The 22,592-nt window shown below is 50.8% G+C and overlaps 1 protein-coding gene across 1 annotated transcript; it reads left to right on the plus strand.

The window, feature by feature from the left end:
• Positions 1-4,549: 4,549 nt before the first annotated feature.
• On the plus strand, positions 4,550-21,640 carry BCL6 (BCL6 transcription repressor). The gene is made up of 10 exons (XM_054282450.1): positions 4,550-4,618; positions 13,205-13,243; positions 14,253-14,420; positions 15,489-15,710; positions 15,862-16,845; positions 17,453-17,634; positions 18,603-18,770; positions 19,831-19,961; positions 20,396-20,533; positions 21,400-21,640. Exons 3-10 carry the CDS (start codon positions 14,260-14,262, stop codon positions 21,541-21,543), a joined length of 2,130 nt encoding a protein of 709 aa, XP_054138425.1. The 5' UTR covers positions 4,550-4,618; positions 13,205-13,243; positions 14,253-14,259; the 3' UTR covers positions 21,544-21,640.
• Positions 21,641-22,592: the final 952 nt, after the last annotated feature.

Consider the following 22,592-nt stretch of genomic DNA (forward strand, 5'->3'; position numbering starts at 1 on the left):
TAAATTAACAACAACTGCATGGCATGCACGCTCAGCTGCTTTGTTTTCTGGGAAGTTAAACTGTACATAATTGCTTATTAAGGATTTCAATGGCGGGCTGCAATCACAAGTCCCCTCCAAGTGCCACCTTTTACATCCCCAACATCCATCGAGGAGGAATGAAGACGAGAGAAACGGGCCCCATGTTCATGCTGACAGACATAAAACAGCCTGGTAAACCTTAGTAGTTTGTTATGATGATGCATGAAAAAAAAAGGAGGACAAAAAGTAAAATCATGTGATTTTTATGCAAATCAGGTGAATTGGACGGTTTAAAAAAACCTTAAATGTCAGGTAGATAAGATCACATACACCTAGAGCAGTGTCATGATGTTCTCTGTACATTACATTCATAGTGGAAACCAAAACGTGTTACAGAAATCAGACACCCACAAAAAGCTCTGAGATTGCACTGAGAACAGGTTCCTGCAAAGCACTGGCCTCTGACAAAAAAAAAAAAAAAAAAAAAAAAGAAAAAGAAAAAAAGTAGGTTAGATTAGAAAACAAGATAGCTGAATTCAGGCAGGGACTCAGCTGTCCCTGCACAGCCTGGCCTCGCTGCATTCGCATTAATATGCACAAAACTCCTTTTAAGTAACGTTCATGCAGTGGCACCCAGCTCCAAAATGAGCAGGCTGTCCCTTAAACCCATCCTTATGCAGCGGCACCCAGCTTCAAAATGGGCAGGCTGTCCCTGAAACCCATCCTTGAGGGCCACGGGGAAGGAGAGAGCTTCACAGGCTCTCTCTTCTGTCAGGCTAAACTTTTCTCTCTTAGATGCATTTTTTTTTTCCCTTTAAAAGTCCTGGCAGTTATTTTTGTGTGAAGACAGGGAAGCCTTATGGCCTGAAGGAGTTAATTTCAAAAGAAAAAATTATAGTGGGGTACTGTTTATTTAGGCAGTGTTTTGTAGAAGACAAGGCACTTCTTTCCAAGGGTGAGGTTCACCTGGGAAAAATACGCACTGGCCTCGATATACCATAAAAACCTGATCTGTGTCCCCTGGAGGGAAACGACCCGAGCCCGGGGACTCCCCTCACTGCCAAGTAGCGCCTCCAGCTCTGAGGCCCTTCAGCACCCAAGGGCAGCTCCCAGGGATGGCTGAATAATTTCACACTGCTCTGTGCCCTGCACGCCAGCACACAGGCAGAGGGGTTGTTTTTCATCCCAGGAGCTTTGCCAGGGGAGGACATGAAGAAGCTGGAGAGGGACAGTCCGTGGGAGGGTGTGAGGCACCTGTGGCAATGCCCAGCACTGTTCCTGCCTCTGCTCCTGCTCCTTGGAGCTGCTCCAGCGCAACCAGAAATACCCCTGCCAGCTCCAAGGGGGACCATTTCCCGCAGCATCACCCCTGTGCCAGCACTGCCACCACTTTGAGGGGTGGCACTGGGGGGTTCAAACCCTTGCCTGGGTGAGGAGCTCTCTGCAGCGTAGAGGGTCTTTTTGAGAGAGGGGTGCATGGGGCTGACCCCCCCAGTGGGGCTGCCACAGCCTCCCACAGGCAGGGCCGAGCTGCTGCTCCTCCACGTGCCACACAGGCACCTCGTGGGTGTGCAGGAGCCACACCGAGACCGGGGCCGCTGAGAAACGTCCCACAGCCGACATGGGGCTGCCGTGGCTTTGCACACTCCCACCAGCCACCTTCCCCACCACGGGGCCGCCGTTGTCCCCCAAAGAGAAAACGCTTGTTGTCACTTGTGGAGGCAGGGGAAGCTGTCCCACCGGGACACTGCCACCCTGGCAGCCACCACCACCGCCAGCGGCTGCCGTGCAGGTCCCCAGAGCTGGGACAGGCAAGGGAAGAGGATGTCAAGGCCGCACTCAGCAAAGATTCCTCTGGCTAATGGTGAGAGAGGGCTCCCAAGAAAATGACTCCATCCCCAGCTCCCTCAAGTCCCTAGCGAGGCAGCACAGGGACCGCTGTTGGTTTTGGGGCAGCAGGAAGCAGTGGGGAGCAGAGACAGGTGGCAAGAGCCCGTGGGTAGCTGCAGCCAGGCCCTGAGTGCCAGCGAGGGAGTAGGAGAAGGTATGACACCAGAGCAGAAAGGCCAAAAACTCAGCATAGGCGCCCAGGCCGCTCAGCTCCCAGTCCGAAAGGGATGCTGCTGGCTGCTCCCTATGTCCCCGCAACGAGGCGGGTTAGGACGGAAACTCTGATGGAAGCCCGGCTTGGCCGTGGCCAGGCAGAGAAAGAAATCTCCCCCGTAAGAGTGCTACTTGAACGGAAGCTGTGCTCGACCTCGGGTCTCCACCAAAAATCCCCCAAGCGGCAGCCCTGCTGCTGCTGCTCCCGAGCGTCCCGCGGGCGCTGGGCTCGCTGGGCTCCGGCTAAAGCGAAAGCGTCACGCACTGCAGAGAAATGACAAACAGAACAGATCTGTCGCTCCCAACAACCCCCTTCCTTTGGGTTTCATTGCTGGGGGAAAAGCACAAAAAAAACCAAATCAAAATCCCGGAACAGAGTTGCCACTCTTGGGTCCGTCCCTCCTTGGGTCACTTGCAGAGCCGGGAGCCCCCTCCCTGCCCCGGGCCGGGATCGGAGTCGCACAAGTCACACAGCTCCAGCCGCGCTCGCTCCCTGGGAATCCCACACCGCATTTTAACTACAGGGAAGCCGTCTCTCCAGCATATCTGTACCACCTCGAGTGTCTCGAGAGTACCATCCCTGTCTTGCCACCGGGCTATTTTTAAAGACGAGTCGTATTAGCAGAAGGGCTTTCTTCCTAATTTATTACCCCCCGTCCCCGCCGCCCAACCTCCCTGCTTTAAAATGTTTCGGTTCAAGAGCCAGCTGAGAAATGAAAATAAAGGTAGCACCCGGGCACTTTGCGTCCAAGGCGGCCGCTCCGTGGGCTCGCCAGGGCTGGAATCAGTAGCTCCGAGCAACTGCACCGGTGGACCGAGGGCACCGTGACCTGCGGTGGTTATTCCCGTAAACAAATTTCTATTAATCACCAGGGCCCGGGAATGCCTGCACAGCCCAGAGCGTGCCTTCCCCCGCTCCCCACCACCCCGACCGGCAGCTCGCAGCCCAAAAAACCCGTCCGGGAAAGCAAAATGAGCGATGCGAACCACCCCTAAAGCCAAGCCTTGCTGCAGGGCCCCAAGAAATAAACACGCGAGGCTGGGCGACAGGCGCAGAAATCCCCAGAGATTTACATCCAGGGTGCTACATCTGCACGGGGGAGCGGGGAAGGTTGGGGTGACAGGTCCCCTCCTCGGCACCCCCTGCGACACCCACCCGAGACACCGATTGCAAGGCTTTGCATCATCCCCCCCTCCCACCTCCCAGCAAAGGCCTTTGCCCAGCAAGACGCAAAAAAGTGAAATAAAATCCCTTTCCAGAAAAGCCAAAGCGATTTTGCATCCCCAGCACAGTACAACAATTCCATACAAGCAGAATATTTATAGACTTACAGGTTATTTTGCAACAATAACAAAACAGCTACACAGAATTAACCCACCACTTGAGTGTCCTGGAAAGGAAAAGAGAACACGGATGGAAAAAAAATAAAAGAAGAAAAAAAAATCAAAATGGGGGTTTTTTTTGTCTTGAGAATTCTGGTAAACAAATAAAAAAGAAAAAAAAATTAAAATAAAACCAAAAGTGAATATGGGGAGTTCATGGGGAACCGTCTTTAAGGAAAAAGCTTCTTTCCCCAAGAGTAAATCCCATTGGAGGCCCTGAGCCGAGTACGCCTGTTTGCAAAAAATTATTAAAAAAAAAAGCTGAATGAGGGAAAAAATAATTAAAGAGAAAGAAGTAAAAATCCAGAACAATGCTGCTGGCTCCTAGCTTTGCGCGCTGGGTTGTTTGGTTGGTTTGGGGTATTTTTTAGGGGGGGGAGGGTGTTTTAGAAACGCGAAAGTGACCCCCCGCCCCAAAATAAATCAATAAAAAATAAACAAATATAAATGATAATTAAAAATACATATATATATATATATATATATATATAAAAATATATATAAAAATAAAAGGCGCGGTTTTTTCCAAGATCTCTTCGCTCGTTTTCGGAGAGGTTTGGGAAAAAAAAAAATAAAAAACCCACAAAAAACCAGAAGCGGAGGCTGGTGGTGGCAGGGGGGTGTGATGTGTATTTGCACCGCCCGGAGCCGTGCCCGGGACCCCCCGTTTTCCTCTCCCGCCGTCGCCGCCGCCGCCGCTGCTCGGTCCGCGCCGCGCGCGCTGCTCCGCGCCCGCGCGCCCCCCACGTCACCGACAGCACCCGCCGCCACGTGACCCGCCGGCCGGGCGCGACCACTGCTGGGAGGGGGGAACGGGGAGGGGGATGAACGGGGGGCGTCACCGTGAGACCCCCGCCGCCGCCGCGGCCCCCCCGGGACACGCGCCCCCACCTCGCCCACCCTGCTGGCGGCCGCCCCGGGGGGGCGCGCACACCGGGAGGGGCGCGGCGCCGGGGAAGGCGCGGAGGGGGGAGGTCCGTGGCCCTCCCCATGCCGAGCGCAATGGTAGAGTCCGCAGCTCAAATTCCGAGAATTGGGCTCTGTTGATTCTTAGAACTGGGGTTCTTAGAAGTGGTGATGCAAGGAGTTTCTAGGAAAGCCCGGAGACCAGGTGATTGCTGCTTCTATTGCCGCGGCCGATTTTACCCTTTAATTCTCTCGCTCGCTTTTTTTTTTTTTTTTTTCTCTCTCTCCATTTTTTTCCCTCCTCTTTCCCTCCCTGCCCCGCTCCGACGCTTGGCGCGGAGCCGCCTCTATATATTTCTACCCATTTTTTTTCCCTCTCTCTCCTCATTCCTTCCCCCCCCTTTCCCGCTGCAGGTGCCCTTTATTTTTTTTTTTTTTTTTAGTACTATTATTATTATCATCTCAATTTAATTTTTTCCTTGGCTTATTTATTTTTTTATTTCACATACACATCCCCCCCTTTTCCCTTTCCCGCTGTCAGGCGAGAAAAAAATAGGGAAATAGGGGTGCCTGCATGTCTTTAACGCTGGGAGCGTGTATGAGGGGAGGGGAGCGGGGTGGGTGGGAGTGTCTCCCCTCGCCGTCCTCTCCCGGGGATTATCGGTTATCTGGGATTATTGGTTTTCCCGCACGCGTGACGGCCGGGTGGGGACGGGGGGGACGGCGGCGGCTCCTCTCTGCACCTGCAGCCGCTCCGCGGGCGCAGGACGGCGGCGAGCGCTGGCGGCCGCCGGGCTTGTGGCGTGACTCGGGGTCCGCTCTCAATGGCTGGATCCTTCGGTCGGGGTGTGTTATTTTTCTTTGCCCTTTTTTTCTTTCTTTTTTTTTTTTTTTGTATTTTTTTCTCTGTTTGTTTTTTTTTATTATTTTTTTGGTGTGTGCGTGTTGTGTCGCTGTTGTTTCGCCGCCGCACGAAGCCGCCGCGGAGCGGGGCTGGCGGCAGCGCGGGGGCTCGGCGGCACCGGGCACCGGCCTTTCCGCGCCAGCCCCCGTTTCTCTCTGGTTTTGTTATTAAAGCATTATTATTGTTATTCTGTCCCCGGCGCAACCGCGAAAGGGCTGGTGCGTTTTGCAACCTGTGGCGGGGCTGCGCCGTGATCTGTCAAGCCCCGGGCTAGGAGCGGGCGGTGATGGAGAAGACTTGCGGCATTTCCCTGCCCGGGGAAGGGGGGAGCCCGCGGGGAGGCTCGGCCGCCGCCGGCTGCCGGCCCCGGAGCACCGCGGAGCGCCGGCCCGGGGCGGCGGGGACCGCGCTCGCCTCGACGGTGCGTGCGGGGCGGCTGCCAGCCGGGAACCCAACCGCGATGCAAAACTCGCGAAGGGGCAAAAGTGTATGAAGCGACTCTGAATATCACGCTAGGGCTGAAAATAATAATAATAACAATAATAATAATAACACCACCAGCCGTGGGGAGGAGCGGGCGTCCCCCGCCGGGAGGAAGGCGGCGGGCGTGGGGAAGCGGAGCGCAGCCGTGCGAGGGATGCGAGGGACGGGGTCCGGGGCGCGATGCGTGCGGAGCCCCCCACTGCCCCCAGCGCAGCCCTTGCCCTGTGTTTACTACCGCGGCGGACTTGGCGCGGGGACAGGCGCTCGTAAATCTGCCGCCGGCAGCCGCGGGGCTGGCCCCCGGCCACACGCTATTCCTGGAGCGAACGGCCGCGGGGAGCCGCGCAACCCCCGCGCCGCTCGCTGCGGCCCCGAAATCGCCGCGAGCGGGCGGGGAAAGACAGAGCGCTGTTTGTTTTGGTTTGTTGGGGTTTTTTAATGGTTTTTATTACGTGCGTGATCTTGTGTGCGCATTTTTTTTTTTAATTTTTTTTAAGCTCCCCCTCCCCCCCTGTAAAAATAAAAGGCAAAACAAAACCGAAAAAGCCCAACTTTGTTATGAAAACTTTCGTGGTCGGACGGCAGCGACCTCTCCCGGCCGCCCCCCCCCTCCCCCCGCCGTTCCCCCCGCCTGTAGTTTGCAAAGTCACAATATGAAATGTTATGAAATCGCCTCTTGGGAAGGAGGGAAACAGAAAGCAAGGCGTTTGCTCAGAAAAATCCGCGGCAGCCTCTCAGATGTGCCTAAAAAGCTGCCTTTAACCCCCCTGTTGCATTTCCAGGGAAAAGGCAAATCTGGGCTTAAAATCATGAGTCAAAATCAACAAAAACAAACCCATCCCCGGTTAGTTTTTTCCACTGACTTCAGTAGGCGCAGGATCAGTGCGAAGGGAGGCTGGGGACAGACGGATGAGGCTCAGTGAGAAGCTGCTACATTGGTCCGACATCTCCATCTTGGGCCAAATTGCTACTTGTGCCAGTGGAAGTGTCAGCAGGGGCGGGTTTGGGATCTGGCCCTTATTCGATCTGGGAATTTTATTGATTTCTCTCCTGAGCCTTTAAATGCTTTAAAAATTATTTGCCATACTGTTTCAAGAATTTGAAGGATAAGAGCTTTAGGAGCAAATGCAGGCTCCTTCTTTCAGTCCTTGAGTAGGTTACAGTTTGAAAATTGCTCTAAAAATATTTTAGGGGAATCCTCTCTTTATATATGCACAGAGAAGCAGAACCAAAGATTCTGTTATTTTCTCCTCAGGGTAGGATTGCAGGTTTAGAAACTTGCATTATAGATGGCAAACATATTGCCCCATGAAACATATAACCAAACCATTAAAATATTCAAAGGGTATCTAGAAAATTTCCAGAAGAATGGATTATTATATTCTTCCAGTAAGAAAAGAGTTCATCTCTTGGTGTTCAATTTTGATTGGCAAAACAGATCAAAGATCTCTTGAGATACATTTCAATTCCAATTTCCAATCCTCCTCAGTTCTGTCTGAGTCAATATTGGGAGAGGAAGTGGAGGTTAACTGGTTAGTTATTATTGTGAAGGAAGAAGTTGGAATGAGAAGTGATTCTTACAAATCCCACCCCAAAAACAAAGCAAAAAAAAAAAATCTGTCTAAAGGCTTTGTGACACTTTTTAGACATCCCTGTTTGCAGTGCAGGGAGGATTCAGCCGGCTGTTGGATGGTACAAAAATAAACCTAACAGAAACATTAAGTTTTTCAAAACAAGGCTGGAAAAGCTCATAAAAATAATGCTGCTCAGATGCGTTTTAAGAGAAACAGAATTACATCGACAAAATTATATGTTTTCCAGGTTTGGTTGGGGTGTTTTATTTTCCAAGGGGAAAAATCGCTCCTGCAGCAAGGCGAGCTGGTGCCATCTAGTGTCACCTCCCGCCGCTCCGCGCGGGGCCGGCGGCCTCGGGAGAGTGGGAACATGTTTATTAACTGCTCGTTAAAAAAAGAAAAAAAAATGCTTGCCAGCTTGGAGGAAGGTGGCAGAGGAAACTCTGGATGCCACTGAACTTACTTAAGGAGCCTAATTGGAAACAACCGAGTGCTTATTAAAGTCACTGACATTTCCATATGGAGTTCTCTCTGGGTCTGGTCATGAAATCACATGTGAAAATCTTTCCGAGTTGTGGTGTTAATCTGCCCTTGAATTTTTGCCTAATTTAGGATGTATTGTAAAGCTATGCTTTTTTTCTGTTTTCTTTTTTTTTTTTTTCCTTGGGTGGGGAAAGCTTTCAGTGTCCAACTGCAGCAGCCCAATATGAATTTGTAGGAATAGTATTTGGGTTTGGAACACATTTTTTTCTTAGTAAACAGTAATGTTATCCTCAAAACCCCATACAAATACAGGTGGTAAAACTTTGTATGCTAGTCCTATGTGGTAGGACTGTCCTCTCACTTTATTTTTCCATGAAAAATAAAACCTTTTCACAAAGTCTATAGATGAATAAAATGAAGCTCTAATCAGTAGATGCATTTCTCAGTGTGCAATTTATGTACCTTCATATATTTATGGTGTTGAAGTCGAAGAACTGTTTCATGCCTGGTTTAGTCTGCATTCTGTAATACCTGGGCTGGCAACTTCACTCAAAGAGCTTTTACTGGTTCAGCTGGAGCCTGAAATGTTGTTTTCATTTTTCTGAGAAGTTGGTAAAATCTAAATTTGGTGGAAGGTTGCTTGTGTGCTCATAACCTCTTGCTCCATTTTATAGTAGCCTGGGAGTCTATAAACGGGAGCCTGTATGCCGAGTGCCTGTATTCTTCTCTAGATCTATTTTTAAACCATTCTTCTGTTTGGCAAAAAGTGACACTTGGTTTCCATGTTTACAGCAGGCATTGGCAAACCTCAGGAGTTCACAGTTTGCAGTTTGGTTAGATCAGTATCCAAAAGTCAGCATCTGACCAGTGAGCTCCTTCAGACTGCAAATTTAGACTGCAAATGTAGTCCTCCTTTTTCCTTTTTTTTTTTCTTTTTAAAATCCAAGCTAGATCTTATGTGTTAGCATCACTGCAGGATGCTGGCAGCCAAAAGACACACACCCCTAAACTGGAACAAGTGTGTTGTCTTTAGGACTGCTTTAAAACCCCAGTAATCTCAGTGGAGCTTCCCATCTAAGCCAGAGATAGAACTAGGGGCATTTGGGAGAGGGGTAGGAAATTTTTGATCTAAATTGTTTTCCTTTCCCTCTTTCTCCTGGTCAGTTGCTGCCTTTGGGGCTGTATGCTGGGTACCCATGGGGAATGTTGGGCCCCTTTTTATGGAGGAGAGAGCTTGAGACAAGCACACTGCAGGACGGGGCTCTGAATGGCTCCTGAAGAAAGTGTCCTGTAGGACCTAGATACCCTTTGAAATTCCCCTCCTTAAATCTGTCTGGCTAAATATAGGGGCAAGGAGGTGTCTCTGCCCTGGCCAAGGCACCCCAAGCTGTGCATGTCTCATCCCATCCAGGTGGGATGCCAGAGCAGTTCCTTACTGCCAGAAGGAGCTGTGCCACCCTCAGCCCCAGGAGTACAGAGACAGGGAGGGTCAGGTGCCAGCTGATAATTTTCTGTCCCAGAGCAGGGTAGGGATGATCAGACACCTCCTTAGAGCCCAGTGGGGCCAGGGACCCAGCTCAGCTGCTGGGGACACCCGACTCCAGCTGTACCCTGCTCTCGGGTTGGCATCTCAGTGCAGGGCTGTGTTGGCAGGGCACGGAGTCCATCTTCTGTTCTCTGGAGTAGCTCCCTAGGTTTCAGCCAGGACACATGGTTCCTGCCTTCCCTTGAAAAATTAATGTGCCAGATTGCTTGGGGTCGTTTGAAATGCTGAGGAAGGCTCGACTCCTTGCTTCCCAAGGGCACGCACTGCCTCTGCCTCACAGCCAGAGCTTGGCTCCGTAGAGGGCAGGGGAGTCCTCTTTAGTAGGAAAACATTGGAGGCAGTTTTGGCGTGCTTACCCCCTCCCTCCTCTGCATTTTCTTCTGCAAAGACCAAAACAATGTGAGACTTGAGCTGGGCCAGCTTTCAAGGGCAATCCTTTAAAACCTCTTTTGAAGTATGAACTATAAAGTTCCCTGCGGCGCTCGAGAAAATATGCAGTTTTCCTGGTTCCAAATGCTGATAATAAACCCGTCCAGATAATGCATTGCATTTCCTAGAAACATTTGTTTGCTGGCAGGAAATTGGATCAGATTGAGACCGCTCGATAGAGCGAGTGCGATCCGCTCTCGGAAGGGTACGGTGGAAAATACGACAGGGCTTGCACTGGTGATGCTGCTTTTGATCTGTGCTGACGCTGTGGACTTCTCTGTCTCTTCTTGGGTTATTATTAACCCAGCCACATTTTGGCCTAGACACTAACCACAAGCTACTAAACTAATAAAACTGCTGTGACAACTAAAGGACACTTAGTGCCCCTGGATTGTGTGGTATCAGAAAGCTGAGCTGGGCACTCACACACCCACAGCCAAAAGCATCTTCTTCACCGTGGCATGTAGCACCCATGGCTTTGCTGGGGCAGCCACCCACACCCCACCTCATTTTCTTGGTTGTCCCCCTGATCCCTGTTCAGGAGAAACCAGGCATTCCTTGGCAGGGTGGAGAGGCAGCTGGCAGCACACCCTGGCAGGCAGCGGGGATGTTCCCATGGGGCTGGGACCCTGCAGGGTGCAGGGACTGCAGAGGAGGAGGAGGGCAGGATGGAGCTTCCCCTGGGCGGGCAGTTTCAGAACGCTGTGTGGGATGAGGCTGTGGGGAAGGAAGACTTCACCCAGCCATCCCTCCAAGGTGATGTGAACGAGTCGGCGCTGCAGGCTGTGGAGGGGTAGGAGATTGGGGCCCAGGGAGGGGGAGTGTTTGATGCCCTCCTCCCTGCCTATGCGATTGGGGGCGGGAGAAGGGTTAAGACCACGGGGTATCACCATGCAAGGAAGGATAAGGGAGCAAGGAGTTCCCCCCTGTGCACAGAGCGGGAGGAGGATGAATGAAATGGGATTGCCTCTAACTGGGAGAGTAGATCAATGGAGAGGCATGGCAGAAAAATGGATTGGAAGTCCCTGGTTCTCCCCTCTGCCCTAGGGTAAGTGAGCAGAGAGGGTCTCCCCTTTGCCTGGGGCGAGCTGAAAGAGGTTCCCCCACAGGAAGGTACACCTTCCCTGTGCTCACAGAGCTGCAGGGAAGGCAGGGCCAGCTCTGGGCTCCTTTCCAGGAATGGGTTTTCTCGGGGAGGTGCCGGCAGGGAAGGGCTGTTCCCTGAACCGCTGGGGCAGACCCATTGCCTTCCTGGAAGGCAACAGCAGTGACTGTCCCGTGTGGCCACCCTCAAAATGGGCCCTGTGCCCATTCCAGACCTTCCTCTATGGGCACAGCCAGCCCTGGCACACGGCCTCGAGCACTACCAGAGAGCCCACACCTGCAAGGTACTGGACAGGAAAACTGGAGGGGTGGGGTGGGATGATGCTCTGGCCCCAGCTGAGCCTGGAGGAGCCTCATGGGATTTAAGGGGGGTTTAGATGGCAAAGACCATGCTTAGCTGCAGTGTTTTTTTCTGCTCCCCATCACTGGTCTCTGGTCCTTGTTTGCCATCCTGTTCTCTCTGGTCTGAGTATCCTCCCGTGCTAGGGTACAGAGCTAGTGCTGTGTGGGGACTGGAAGGGGCAGGGTTAATACAGCTCAGCACAGCGAGAGGAAGGAAAGTCCCTTTCCCTTTGCATGCCCACATCCTGCAGCCAGGAGCTGCTTGGGATGCACCTGCCCAGCTCTTGGGGCTGTGGACGCTGAGCAGCGGTGTGCTGGGAGGGATAATTTGGAAAGGTGGGGAGGGGGCTGTGCTGGGGTCCAGCTCCAGGAGAGAAGCTGGATGTCCCCCTGGCAGTGCTGTGCCCTCACTGTGGATAAGGGGATTTGGCGAGAGCAGCTTCTCACATGATGCTCAGGGGTACAGAGTTCATCTGGCTGTTTGTAACTTTGTTGGTTTACAAGTGGGTTACCTCCTCACCTCTGTGACACTGAGGTGACTCCCCAGAGCCTGGCAGAGTATGCCTGCCACTGTGGCTGAGGTTGGGGTGCCAGCCAGCTGCCCCAAGCACACACATCTGCTCATGTGGGCACAAGGATGTGTGCTGGGCTCCTTGCAGAGCACTGTGAGTCCCTTGGCTCGCAGTTGACGGTAGTGACTGGCTGGCAGTGAGCATGTACAGAAAGGTCAGAGTCTGCAGTATTTGGGAAATGAGTCACTTTTTGTATGTGCATGAAGTTTTAAGCTGGCCAGGCTCAGAGCAGCTCTGAAGATTTGTGTTTGATGGCGGGAATAAAGCTGTAAGACACCCTCTGGGTTTTGTGTGTGATACCCTGCTTTAAATCTTATCTTTTCATCCCAGTGGCTCTGGGGATGGGAGGGGATCTTGGGCTCCAGTCCTGCACATCTCCTGCAAGGGAGAGGAGAGGCAACACTGGACAATCCCTTTTCTCAGGGATTATTTGGCTTCCTACAGTTTTAACAATCTAGGGGTTGGTCCTCAAAATGGTGTGATGAAGGTCTTGGAGTTTGTTGTCTCACTTATTTATTGTGCCTCTACCTGCTGAGGCAACTCTCTGAGGACATTCTTCCTGCATTGGTGCCAAGTCAATTGGGTTTGGTTTAAGAAAACTTTGGAGGATTAGTATGAGTTCTGCAAGGCAATTAACTCCTGGGCTTCCTTGCTGTTCTGTCTCAGCTACATTGGTGGGTGAAGCCAGTGCCTGGAGACACAGCTTGTGGTTTAAGGGAAGGCTTTGGCAGCAGCAAGAGGAAGGGACATTTGTTCTGCATCCTTATTGTCTCCACCACTGGCTTCCTATGCAGTCCTGGCCAAGTCACGTGTGTACTTGACACCTATATCCTCCCAAATCTGTTGAGCAATCCCATCCCAGGGCGTTTTCACCAATGGCTGGAGCATGTGGGTTTCTGAGGAGAGTGGCAGCAGATGTTTGTGTGTATGTCATACCTGTTAACAAGGTGCTGGGAGTATGGCATGGCTTGAATGTGGCACCGGACAGGAATTCAGTTTTGGCAGGGGAAGAGTTATCTCCAAAAGAAGTGGTGAGAAAATTCTCGCTTGACTTCCTTTCCCCACCTGCCTTTAAGTTCCTGAGTCATGGAAATGAAAATCTCCTTGGCATCCGCCCATGGTTTGGGCTAGAGGGTGTGGAAGAAGCTATGATTGGATTCTCAAAGGCTGTGATTGTGATAAGAACGTACTGTACCGGAAGAAACAAATGTTAACCTTACTGGAGAGTAGAAGGTTTGTTATCTCTAGCTTTTATCCAACTGATACTTGAGTGAAATAGCAGCCTTGTGACCTGCCATGCCAATTCATAATTATAAGCTAATGTGGTGCTTGTTTTCTTGTGATTTATTTGTAGGTTTGAAAGAAACTTTTGGACTGTGAATTGAGGCATTGGGTATGTAAATTTAAATCTTGTATTTTTCCTCCTAATCTGTCTCCCCTTTCCTTAATGCAATGTTTCATTAGACACAGCTGGAATTTGGTTTTGGGAGAGCAGCTGCTCTCTAGAAACTACTGTATGTTCATGTGTCACTGGGGAAGGAGGAGTCAGGATTATGGCAGGGGGTTGAGCATCGAAGAATTTACCACCAAAGATGCATATTCCAGCCCAAACCTCAGGGAGACATGGGCCATCCTGGGTGCTGCTTGGGATGACACCTCTGAGATGTGTCAACAGGTGTTGTGTTGGGAGAAGGCTTCATATTCCTCGACTAACCCAAACCTTGCTCATGGGCCATGGTGTGGGTAGCAGCCCAGCAGGTTAGATGAGTTCTGCTCCTCACCATTTAATTGGGAAACTGTGGACAGGTCTTCTCCAGAGTGACCACGACTTGGGAGCAGGAAAGTAGTTTCCTGGGTGAGGGCTGGTATTCCACTGTGGGCTGGATTTTCCAGATGTTGAAATCATTCAACTTCAGTTGGGACCTTAAGGCTTGTTTTGATTCCTGTGGCTGGATTTACAGCCAGACATCACACAGGTGAGGAGGATGGCTCCTGAGGGAGTTTGGAAGGCTAGAAGCTTCTAAAGTTGGAAACATTATGGAGATGAACCTGAGTGGGCGGAGTGGACTGGGGTGGGGCTGCCATGGGTGAGGCAGGGAGAAAGAGGAGATGGTTGGCTAATCATCAGGAGGGTCTGATTGCATTCACCACCAGCTTGATGGGTGGGATGAGACGTGCCAGGTCTCACTATCAGGAGACATGGGACATCACTAGGCAGCCTGGCAAAAGCTTGGTGTGGTACAGGACTGTTTGCCTTGGAACCAAGGAGTTGGTGCTGCCCCTACCAGGAGCAGCTGGCCATCTGAGTATGTCCCAGAGCAGCAGCTGTCTCTTCCTCAGGTTTCGGGTACTTGCCTGCTTGTTCTCCCTTCTCATCTTCCTCTGATGCTTGTGTGTCCCAGACTCAAGATGGCCTCGCCGGCAGACAGCTGCATCCAGTTCACGCGCCACGCCAGCGACGTCCTCCTCAACCTCAACCGCCTTAGAAGCCGGGACATCTTGACCGATGTCGTCATCATCGTGAACCGGGAGCAGTTCAGAGCCCACAAAACAGTCCTGATGGCCTGCAGGTGAGAGCAGGCTCCTTCCCTGGCTCCCTCCTTGCTCCTTCAGCCTTTGGCCTCCAGAAGCACTGCTGCAGCCCTGTGGGGGCTCGTGGGATTCACGAGGAATCAGAGGCAGAGAAACAGAACGGAAGGGGGCTGCCAAGAAATTTATACCTGTAATGGGATTAGAGCTGAGACCGCTTCCCTCCAGTGTGCTGCCCTCACCTCTCTCCTTGTGTACCCGCATCTGCCCACACACACAGCCTATGGAGACCAGCAGGAGCACTGCAGCTGTGAGGCACATCCCTGAAGGCAAAGCACAAATGTGCCACAAGGACAGGAGAGGAGAGGGAGGGCTGGATGTTCACTGGGATGAGTGAGTCTTCTGTGACCGAGGTGTCCCCTGCCACTGCTATTTTTAGAGCTATTCCTCCCTGGCTCCCAGACTGCTGGCTGCACCCACCTTAGTTGATTAATTTTTTTTTTTATTTTTTTAAAGCCTGATGTGGTCTGAATCCTTTCCCATCTCCTAAGATTGCTGGAATTGCTTCCCAGTGAATGCTAATTAACATCCCACCATTGCCCAGTTGAGTTACAGCAAGTGCCTTCCAGGTTCTCTTGCTGACATGGTGTAAAGATTTCAAAAAGCCGAGCTTTGACTATTAAAATGTCTGAAAAATGTTTTGCCAACATTTCTCCTTTTTTTGTTTTTCTGGTTTAAAACTGTGTGGATGCCCCGAGAGGCTTCTGAAAGAAATGAGTCATAGTAGAAGGGGGATGGTGATAAGAACAACAATGGAAAAAAACAAAAAAGCTGGGGAATTACTAAATGGAGGCAGTGGGGAGTTGTTGACTAGGTGAGAGCTAAAAGCAGGCTGTTCCAGTTGAGAAAAGTGCAGTGCAGAAGACGCTTACTAAGCTGAGAAACCAAGCTTGATAATAAGGGGGAAGCTCAGGGAATTCGGTAATTGCCTCCTCCTCCTCCCTTCCCATTCACAAACCCCCTCTGCACTCAGGGATTTCATACAAATTCTCCTTTTTTTCCTTTGAATTGTCATAACACTTGTCCTCTCTACTGTCTCCCCTCTGCAGTGGCCTCTTCTACAGCATCTTCACTGACCAGCTCAAGTGCAACTTGAATGTTATCAACCTGGATCCTGAAATTAACCCTGAGGGGTTTTGCATCCTCTTGGACTTCATGTACACCTCCCGCCTGAACTTGAGGGAGAACAATATCATGGCTGTGATGGCCACAGCACTCTACCTGCAGATGGAGCACGTGGTTGACACCTGCCGAAGGTTTGTCAAGTCTAGGTGAGTGCAGTTGGTGGGCTTTGAAGAGCTGGGGACTGTGTGTTTGGGCGGGCAGGGGAAGAACCGACAAAGTATCTGCAAATATATCTTTAACAGCTGAAAATGACTTTGTCTCCCTCCTAAACAATTACTTTGCTTTCCCCAATTACAGTGAAGCAGAGATGGTGTCTGCTGTGAAGACCCCAAGGGAAGAGTTTCTGGCTGGACGGATGCTGGGCCACCCAGAGGTGATGGCTTATCGGAGCAGAGATGTCTCAGAGAACGGAATGCCTCTTCAAAACGGGTCCCTCTGCAACGGGAGGGCCTTTGCACCCGGCTTGATCAACAGTTTGTCTGGATCCCCCATTTCCTACCACGGATACAGCCCTCTCCCTCTAAATAGCTTCCTGGTGGATGATGAGTTGCGGGAGATGAGGATGCCTCTCTCTGAACTCTCAAGGGCAGGTGCCTTCCCCAAGGAGAGGATCCTGCCGTGCGACAGCTCCAGGACAATCCCCACTGAGTACGTGAGAACCATCACCGACATCTCTGCCAACATGTGCCACGCTACCATCTATGCTCCAAAAGAAGGTGCTGCTGAAGAAGCCAGGAGTGACATGCACTACAGCGTGGCTTCTGGGCCCAAACCTGTCATCCCTTCAGTCCGGAACAATCCCTACTTCCCCTGCGACAAAGTGGCCAAAGAGGAGGAGCGGACCTCTTCAGAGGACGAGATCAGCCAGCACTTTGAGCCCACCAACACACCCCTGGACCGCAAGGGACTCATCAGCCCTCAGAGCCCGCAGAAGTCAGACTGCCAGCCCAACTCACCAACTGAGTCCAGCAGCAGCAAGAATGCCCGTATCGGCCAGAACTCCAGCTCCCTCTTCACCAAGAGCCCCACAGACCCCAAAGCCTGCAACTGGAAGAAGTACAAGTTCATTGTCCTCAACTCTCTCAACCAGAACACCAAGCAAGATAGTGCTGACCAGAACGAGATGGGAACCCTCTCTCCTCGCACCTATGTGCCCATGTCCACTTGCCAGCAGTCCATGGAGCCGGAGCATCTCAATGTGCAATCCCCCACCAAGATAAGCGTGAATGGTGAAGACTCTACGATCCCACAAGCGAGCAGACTCAACAATATTGTTAACAGGTGAGAAGATTTCCACCCCCCTTGCCCCTCTTCCCTGAGAAACAGGACTTCCTGCATTGTTGGTGAGGGTTTGGAAGTGTGAAATATCTGTAGCATTGGGCTGGGAAGTCCAGTCATGAGCAGATGGAATCCCCTGCATTAGGTGGAGGGCTGCCAGTGACATTGGGTGCCCACCATCCCCACTGTAGTGGTGCCAGTGAGGACTGGCAAAGGAACTGGAAATGTTGGGTTGTGAATCCCTGGGTAACTTTGGCAGCTCTGGATGATTTTTGGAGCCTGGATTTGCCTAGCCTGTGTTTCCACCAGACTCCTATACCTTAAGTTTTTGTTGGCTGTAAGCATTGGAATGGCCAAAGTATCAGGGAACAATATGCTATTTTCTCGACCTGGATGTTCCTAAAGACATATGAGGTCATTTGGTGATGGACGTCTGAAGGTTTGAAGCTTAAGGATTTGTTGTTGATCAGGGCTATGCTGTGCAGCTCACCACAAAGATGTACCCATAAACCATGTCTGTCCCTTGTGTTGGGAGGGGTGCAAACACCCTCGGTATCTCGAGCACAGCAAGGGCCTTCTCACAGCTCTGTACGTTGCTCTCCTTCCACAGGTCCCGGGATGGGTCCCCTCGGAGCAGTGAAGGGCAGTCCCCACTGTACATGCATTCATCAAAGTGCAGCTCCTGTGGCTGCCAGTCCCCACAACATACTGAGATGTGCCTTCATACCCCTGGCTCAAACTTTGGAGAAGAGATGGGGGAAACCCAGTCTGAATACTCCGACTCCAGCTGCGGTGAGTCTTGCATCCTTGGTCGTCTTTTTCTGCCAGCAGCTGGGGGCTGTGTAATGTAGGGATCTGTCACTGAGTGCCCTGGGATCAAACACACAGTCAGACCTGTCCCAGATGCTGGTGGAACACACAGTGCTTTACAGCCCCCTCTTAACTGTCTGCCCAGCTGTGTGCATGCATATGAGGGACGCATGCACATGGGAATTGCTGCCTTCCTCCCCTTTCCCAGCACCATTCAGATACCTTGTGCAGGGAGATAGTCACCTGCTGCAAACCTGGCAGGTAAGGACAGGAAACAAGTGCACCCCACCCCACCAGAACCACAAGAGAACAAGCCTGACAGATGTAATGACCCATAATGGGGATTGGGCAAGCTGGCATGTCTCATGCATCCGTCATGATATCTTTATTATCAGGGAGCCCAGTGTGCACATCTGGGGAAGTGCAGATAATGAGCCTTGCAATCTTGTTACAAAACCCCACAAGCCCAAAGACAGGTATCTGTGCACTCATCTGCCTGTAGCTCAGGGAGGGGGAATGCAGCATTGCCACTTGTAGTGTGGGCAGAGATCCAAGGAGGGAGCATCACTGTGGTAACACTCAACACAACATTTAAGAGTTGGGCATCTTCCTACTGAGGGAGTCTGCCTTGTGATTTGCATCATGATCATCTTCCCAAGCTCAAGGCAGACCTCTGTACCTGTAAAGGTTAAAAGACCTCTGAAGGTGCAGGAGTTGCTCCAGAGCTGAGCATCCTTCAGAGGATGCCTGATCTCTTGAGTGCTTTCATGGACCTCTCTGGAAGAGGTAACAGCACAGTGCAAGCACAACTGAATGTGAAACCCTGCACCTGGGTGCTTGTTCCAACACTTGCTCTGGCTGCCACTCTCCGTCCCAAATCCTTCCCATAGCCTACCAAGAAGGTGACCCATGCACTGTCCATCTGATTGCTCCTCTCTCTGCCCTCCCAGAGAACGGAGCCTTCTTCTGCAACGAGTGCGACTGCCGGTTCTCCGAGGAGGCGTCTCTCAAGAGACATTCTCTGCAGGTGCACAGTGACAAGCCCTACAAGTGTGACCGCTGCCAGGCCTCCTTTCGCTACAAGGGGAATCTTGCCAGCCACAAAACCGTCCACACAGGTACAGTGCTGGCTGTGGGTTGGTGAGCACGAGGGTGCTTGTGGCTGGATTTGTGCCTGGTGCTCTGCTCTGTGTCACAAGCTGTCCCTGATGGGAAGAGCAAGGTGCTTTACTTGGCGCTGCCAGGGAGCCCTTGGACAGAGCACCAACCCTGGGAATGGGGGAGATACCTGCCCTTGCAACAAGGGTAGAACTCAACCTCCTTTGCTATAAAGCACTGGGCAACACTATTTTTAAAGGTGTCATGCAAAATTCATAACTGGGAGCAAATGCATGGCCTCCAGGTAACTTTGTGGTAGACTTAAGCAAGAAAAAAAATATTAAAAATAGTCGAAAGAACATTTAGGGAGAAGTCTGAGATTTATTTTTACATCCTAGAAATCCAGGTCACATCTAGCTTGGCATAAACTGTGCTGATGGGAAAATCTGTGAATGGATGGACTCTGTGAATCAGCACAATGAAAGCTGAGAAAGGAAGAGGATATTAAGGGTTTAGTCATTTGCTGACAAACCTAGAGCTTATTTTATTTCATGCTTTTAATGCTTAACATGTCAACAGCCAGTTCACAAGCTGGGGAAGGGAAGTCTGGGCTGATGACACTGCTGCTGCACTGAATTAGACCCAAATTCCCACAGTCTCAGCTGAGCTCTAGGAGGGCCGTGCAGGGGACTGAGACAACACAAGTACCAGGGCAGTGTTCAAGGGTGCTTACTGACAGCTCTAGGGAGATGTAGGTGCCAGCTGCTGTCCCAGGGTCTGGAGGAACAATGCTGTTAATCCTTGCTGGCAGAACTGCCTGACTTCCTCTCTTGCCCTGAAGGCTGCAGCTCCCAATCCAAAAGAGAAAAGCTTCCTCCTGAGCTCACCCTGCCCTGTGGACACCCTGCCCAATGCTGCTTGTTCACAGCCATCTCCAAAAGGGATGGGAGTCAGGGCTGGTGCTTCATGCCATGGGGTCTGGCATCTGAAGGGGCTGAACTCTGGGGAGCACCCTGGATCCTGGGTGCTGAGCACACCTGAATGTAGCTAATCCTTCATCCTTTCTTTTGGGCTCTGCAGGAGAGAAGCCGTACCGCTGCAACATCTGCGGGGCACAGTTCAACCGACCAGCCAACCTGAAAACCCACACACGCATCCACTCTGGGGAGAAACCCTACAAGTGTGAGACCTGTGGCGCCAGATTTGTCCAGGTGTGTGAGGCCTCTGGGACCCACAGTGCCTGGGGAGGTGGGATATGGTTGGATCTTCTCCCCAAGACTGGCAGATCTTCACTGCCAGCACTGGTGATGCCTCATGGCAGAGAGAAGGGTGATGATAGCCCACCTTGCTACCTTGGGCAGCTCTTTCCATGATGTTATAGGATATATATGGACCTTAAGATTCGAGGCGGAAAATTTGGCTTAGTAAGGAAGCCTGACTGCTGGTTGTGGCTATTCTGCTCCATTTTGTCTTAAGGACTGGAGGTACCAGAGCTTAGACACGTCTCTGACTCCCAGCTATAACCCAATAGACCAAAAAAGCCATCTGGGCAGAACCCCATTCCCACAGGGGTGGGATTCTCCCTTGCTCCCAGTGGGATGCCATCCTCCCTGGGGCTGTTGTGACCCAGAGCTGCTCTCTGCAGGTGGCCCACCTCCGTGCTCACGTGCTCATTCACACCGGGGAGAAGCCGTACCCCTGCGAGATCTGCGGCACACGCTTCCGGCACCTGCAGACCCTCAAAAGTCACCTTCGAATCCACACAGGAGAGAAACCCTATCATGTGAGTGCCCTGCTTGTTTTGGTGGTGGGGAATCTCAGCTTGGGCTGGGGGACAATGCTGCCAAGCCTGGGGGCTGTGAAGACACAAGGGCATTTGCACAGGCTGGTTGCAGCATCCTAACGCCCTTTGCCAGCCTCATGAGGCCCCACACCAAGGTCACATCCCTGCTTCTCGTGCCCCATTTCCCTCCCGGGCATTAGCTGATGCTGATGTGGTATTTTTTCAGGCGTGGCTGTGTTGGAAACACTGACATGCAGCCCAAGCTGGGTACATCTTAGCTGCTCTTTTCTTCCACCCCATCTGGAAGAAGGTCACACTACTTCAAATAGCTGTGGCTTAAATTACAGCTGCCTGTGGCGTGTGGGGATAGGGGAAAGGAGCAGACAGCCTGGCCTGAGCTCCCCTCTGATGGTGATAATCACACCCAGCAAGCAGTATGCCCTGCCTTGCCTGAAGCCCTGTGGGCTCCCAGCTCTTTGCTGGGGCTTTCCTGGCTTTCACCATCTGTTAGAAAGGGAATCCAAGAAGAGGTTGACATCTAAACATCCTGAAGCCATTCAGCTCAGCAGAGGCCAAAAGCAGCTCTAGAAATAGCCCTGTAGCTGGTTTGATCACCTAGATATGGAGCTTGGTGCTATGTCTAACAGAGCCAGAGTCATCTCCTGAGGGACTTAGCCCTTTGTGCATCCCATAATCCATACAGGCTGCTGCAAGCCTGGGATGGGGTGCCCGCAGGTGCTGCTCCTCCCACCATGTTCCCACTTTTCCCCTGGTCCGCCTGTATAGTGGGTGCAGTGTCCTAGGGCTGAGGATGTGTTCCCTGCCACAGCGTGTGACACCCTCTCTCTTTGCCTGTCGCCCCACAGTGTGAGAAGTGCAACCTGCATTTCCGCCACAAAAGCCAGCTGCGGCTGCACCTGCGGCAGAAGCACGGGGCCATCACCAACACCAAGGTGCAGTACCGCATCTCGGCCAGCGAGGTGCCCCCGGAGCTCCCCAAGGCCTGCTGAAGGCACGGATTGCCCAGGAGGAGCTCGTCTGCGGGGGCATGGCGGGGAGAAGCTGTCCAAAGGATACTTGCAACACTTTAAAAAAAAAAAAAAGAGAGAGAGAAAAAATATTCATCACATGATGGAGTGCCTCTAAACCCATAGTACAGATAGGTGGAAAAACATTAGAAATTAAAAAAAAAAAATTACAAATACACGGGTTTTATTTTTCCCAGTTATGTGAAACAAAAAGAAAAAATAAAATTATTCAGATCTTACTGTATATAAAACATAAAAAAATTTAAAATAGTCATTTTAAATGTCTGTGCAGTGGAGTGTTGATAAACTCTGGAGTCTAACCTTCACAGCCTTTGCCGTTTGAAGATGAGGAATGTAATGTTGATTTATGGGAACAGATTTTTTTCTTTTGTATGCAAAATGTGTGTTCTTTTAAAGAGAAAGTATGCTATTAAAGAGAGGGCTTTAACTTTTTTAACCAAAGGTGAAGGAATCTATGGCAGAGTTGTAAATATATATAGATATAAATATATAAATATATATATAAAATAAATATATATAGACCTTTAAAAAAGCTATATTAAAAATATATAAAATGCATTAAAGGCTCAGTTGGACTCTGCAGGCAGAAGCCACTCTGAGAATCTTTATTATGATAGAGCACTTAAGGAGATATTTTAAAGTATTGCATCTGTACAAGTAAGAAAATATTTTGTCTAAATGCATCAGTGTATTTGTATTTTTTTGCAAGTGAAGGTTTACAATTTACAAAAAAGTGTGTATTAAACCAACAAAGCTGCAGAAGGAATTTAAAATAATAATAAAGTGTAATTTTTTGTTCTAGTTCTCAGTCTGTATATATGTAAAATGTGGTTTCGCACGGTGCCTTTCTTTTCAATGGAAGTTTTCAGTGTATGGACTATATTGAGCTCAGTTTCTTCAAGGTACAGCCTGATGTTGCAAAAGGGGTTTTGGTGGAACTCTTTAAGTGGGGGAATGTTTTATTTTTTTTTTGTTTTGGATTTTTTTTGTCTTATTTTACATGCTTGTGT

Source organism: Melozone crissalis, unplaced genomic scaffold, assembly GCF_028551555.1.
Source record: "Melozone crissalis strain CALT ecotype California unplaced genomic scaffold, PUWL_Pcris_2 ptg000034l_1, whole genome shotgun sequence".
Classification (NCBI taxonomy): Eukaryota; Metazoa; Chordata; class Aves; order Passeriformes; family Passerellidae; genus Melozone; species Melozone crissalis.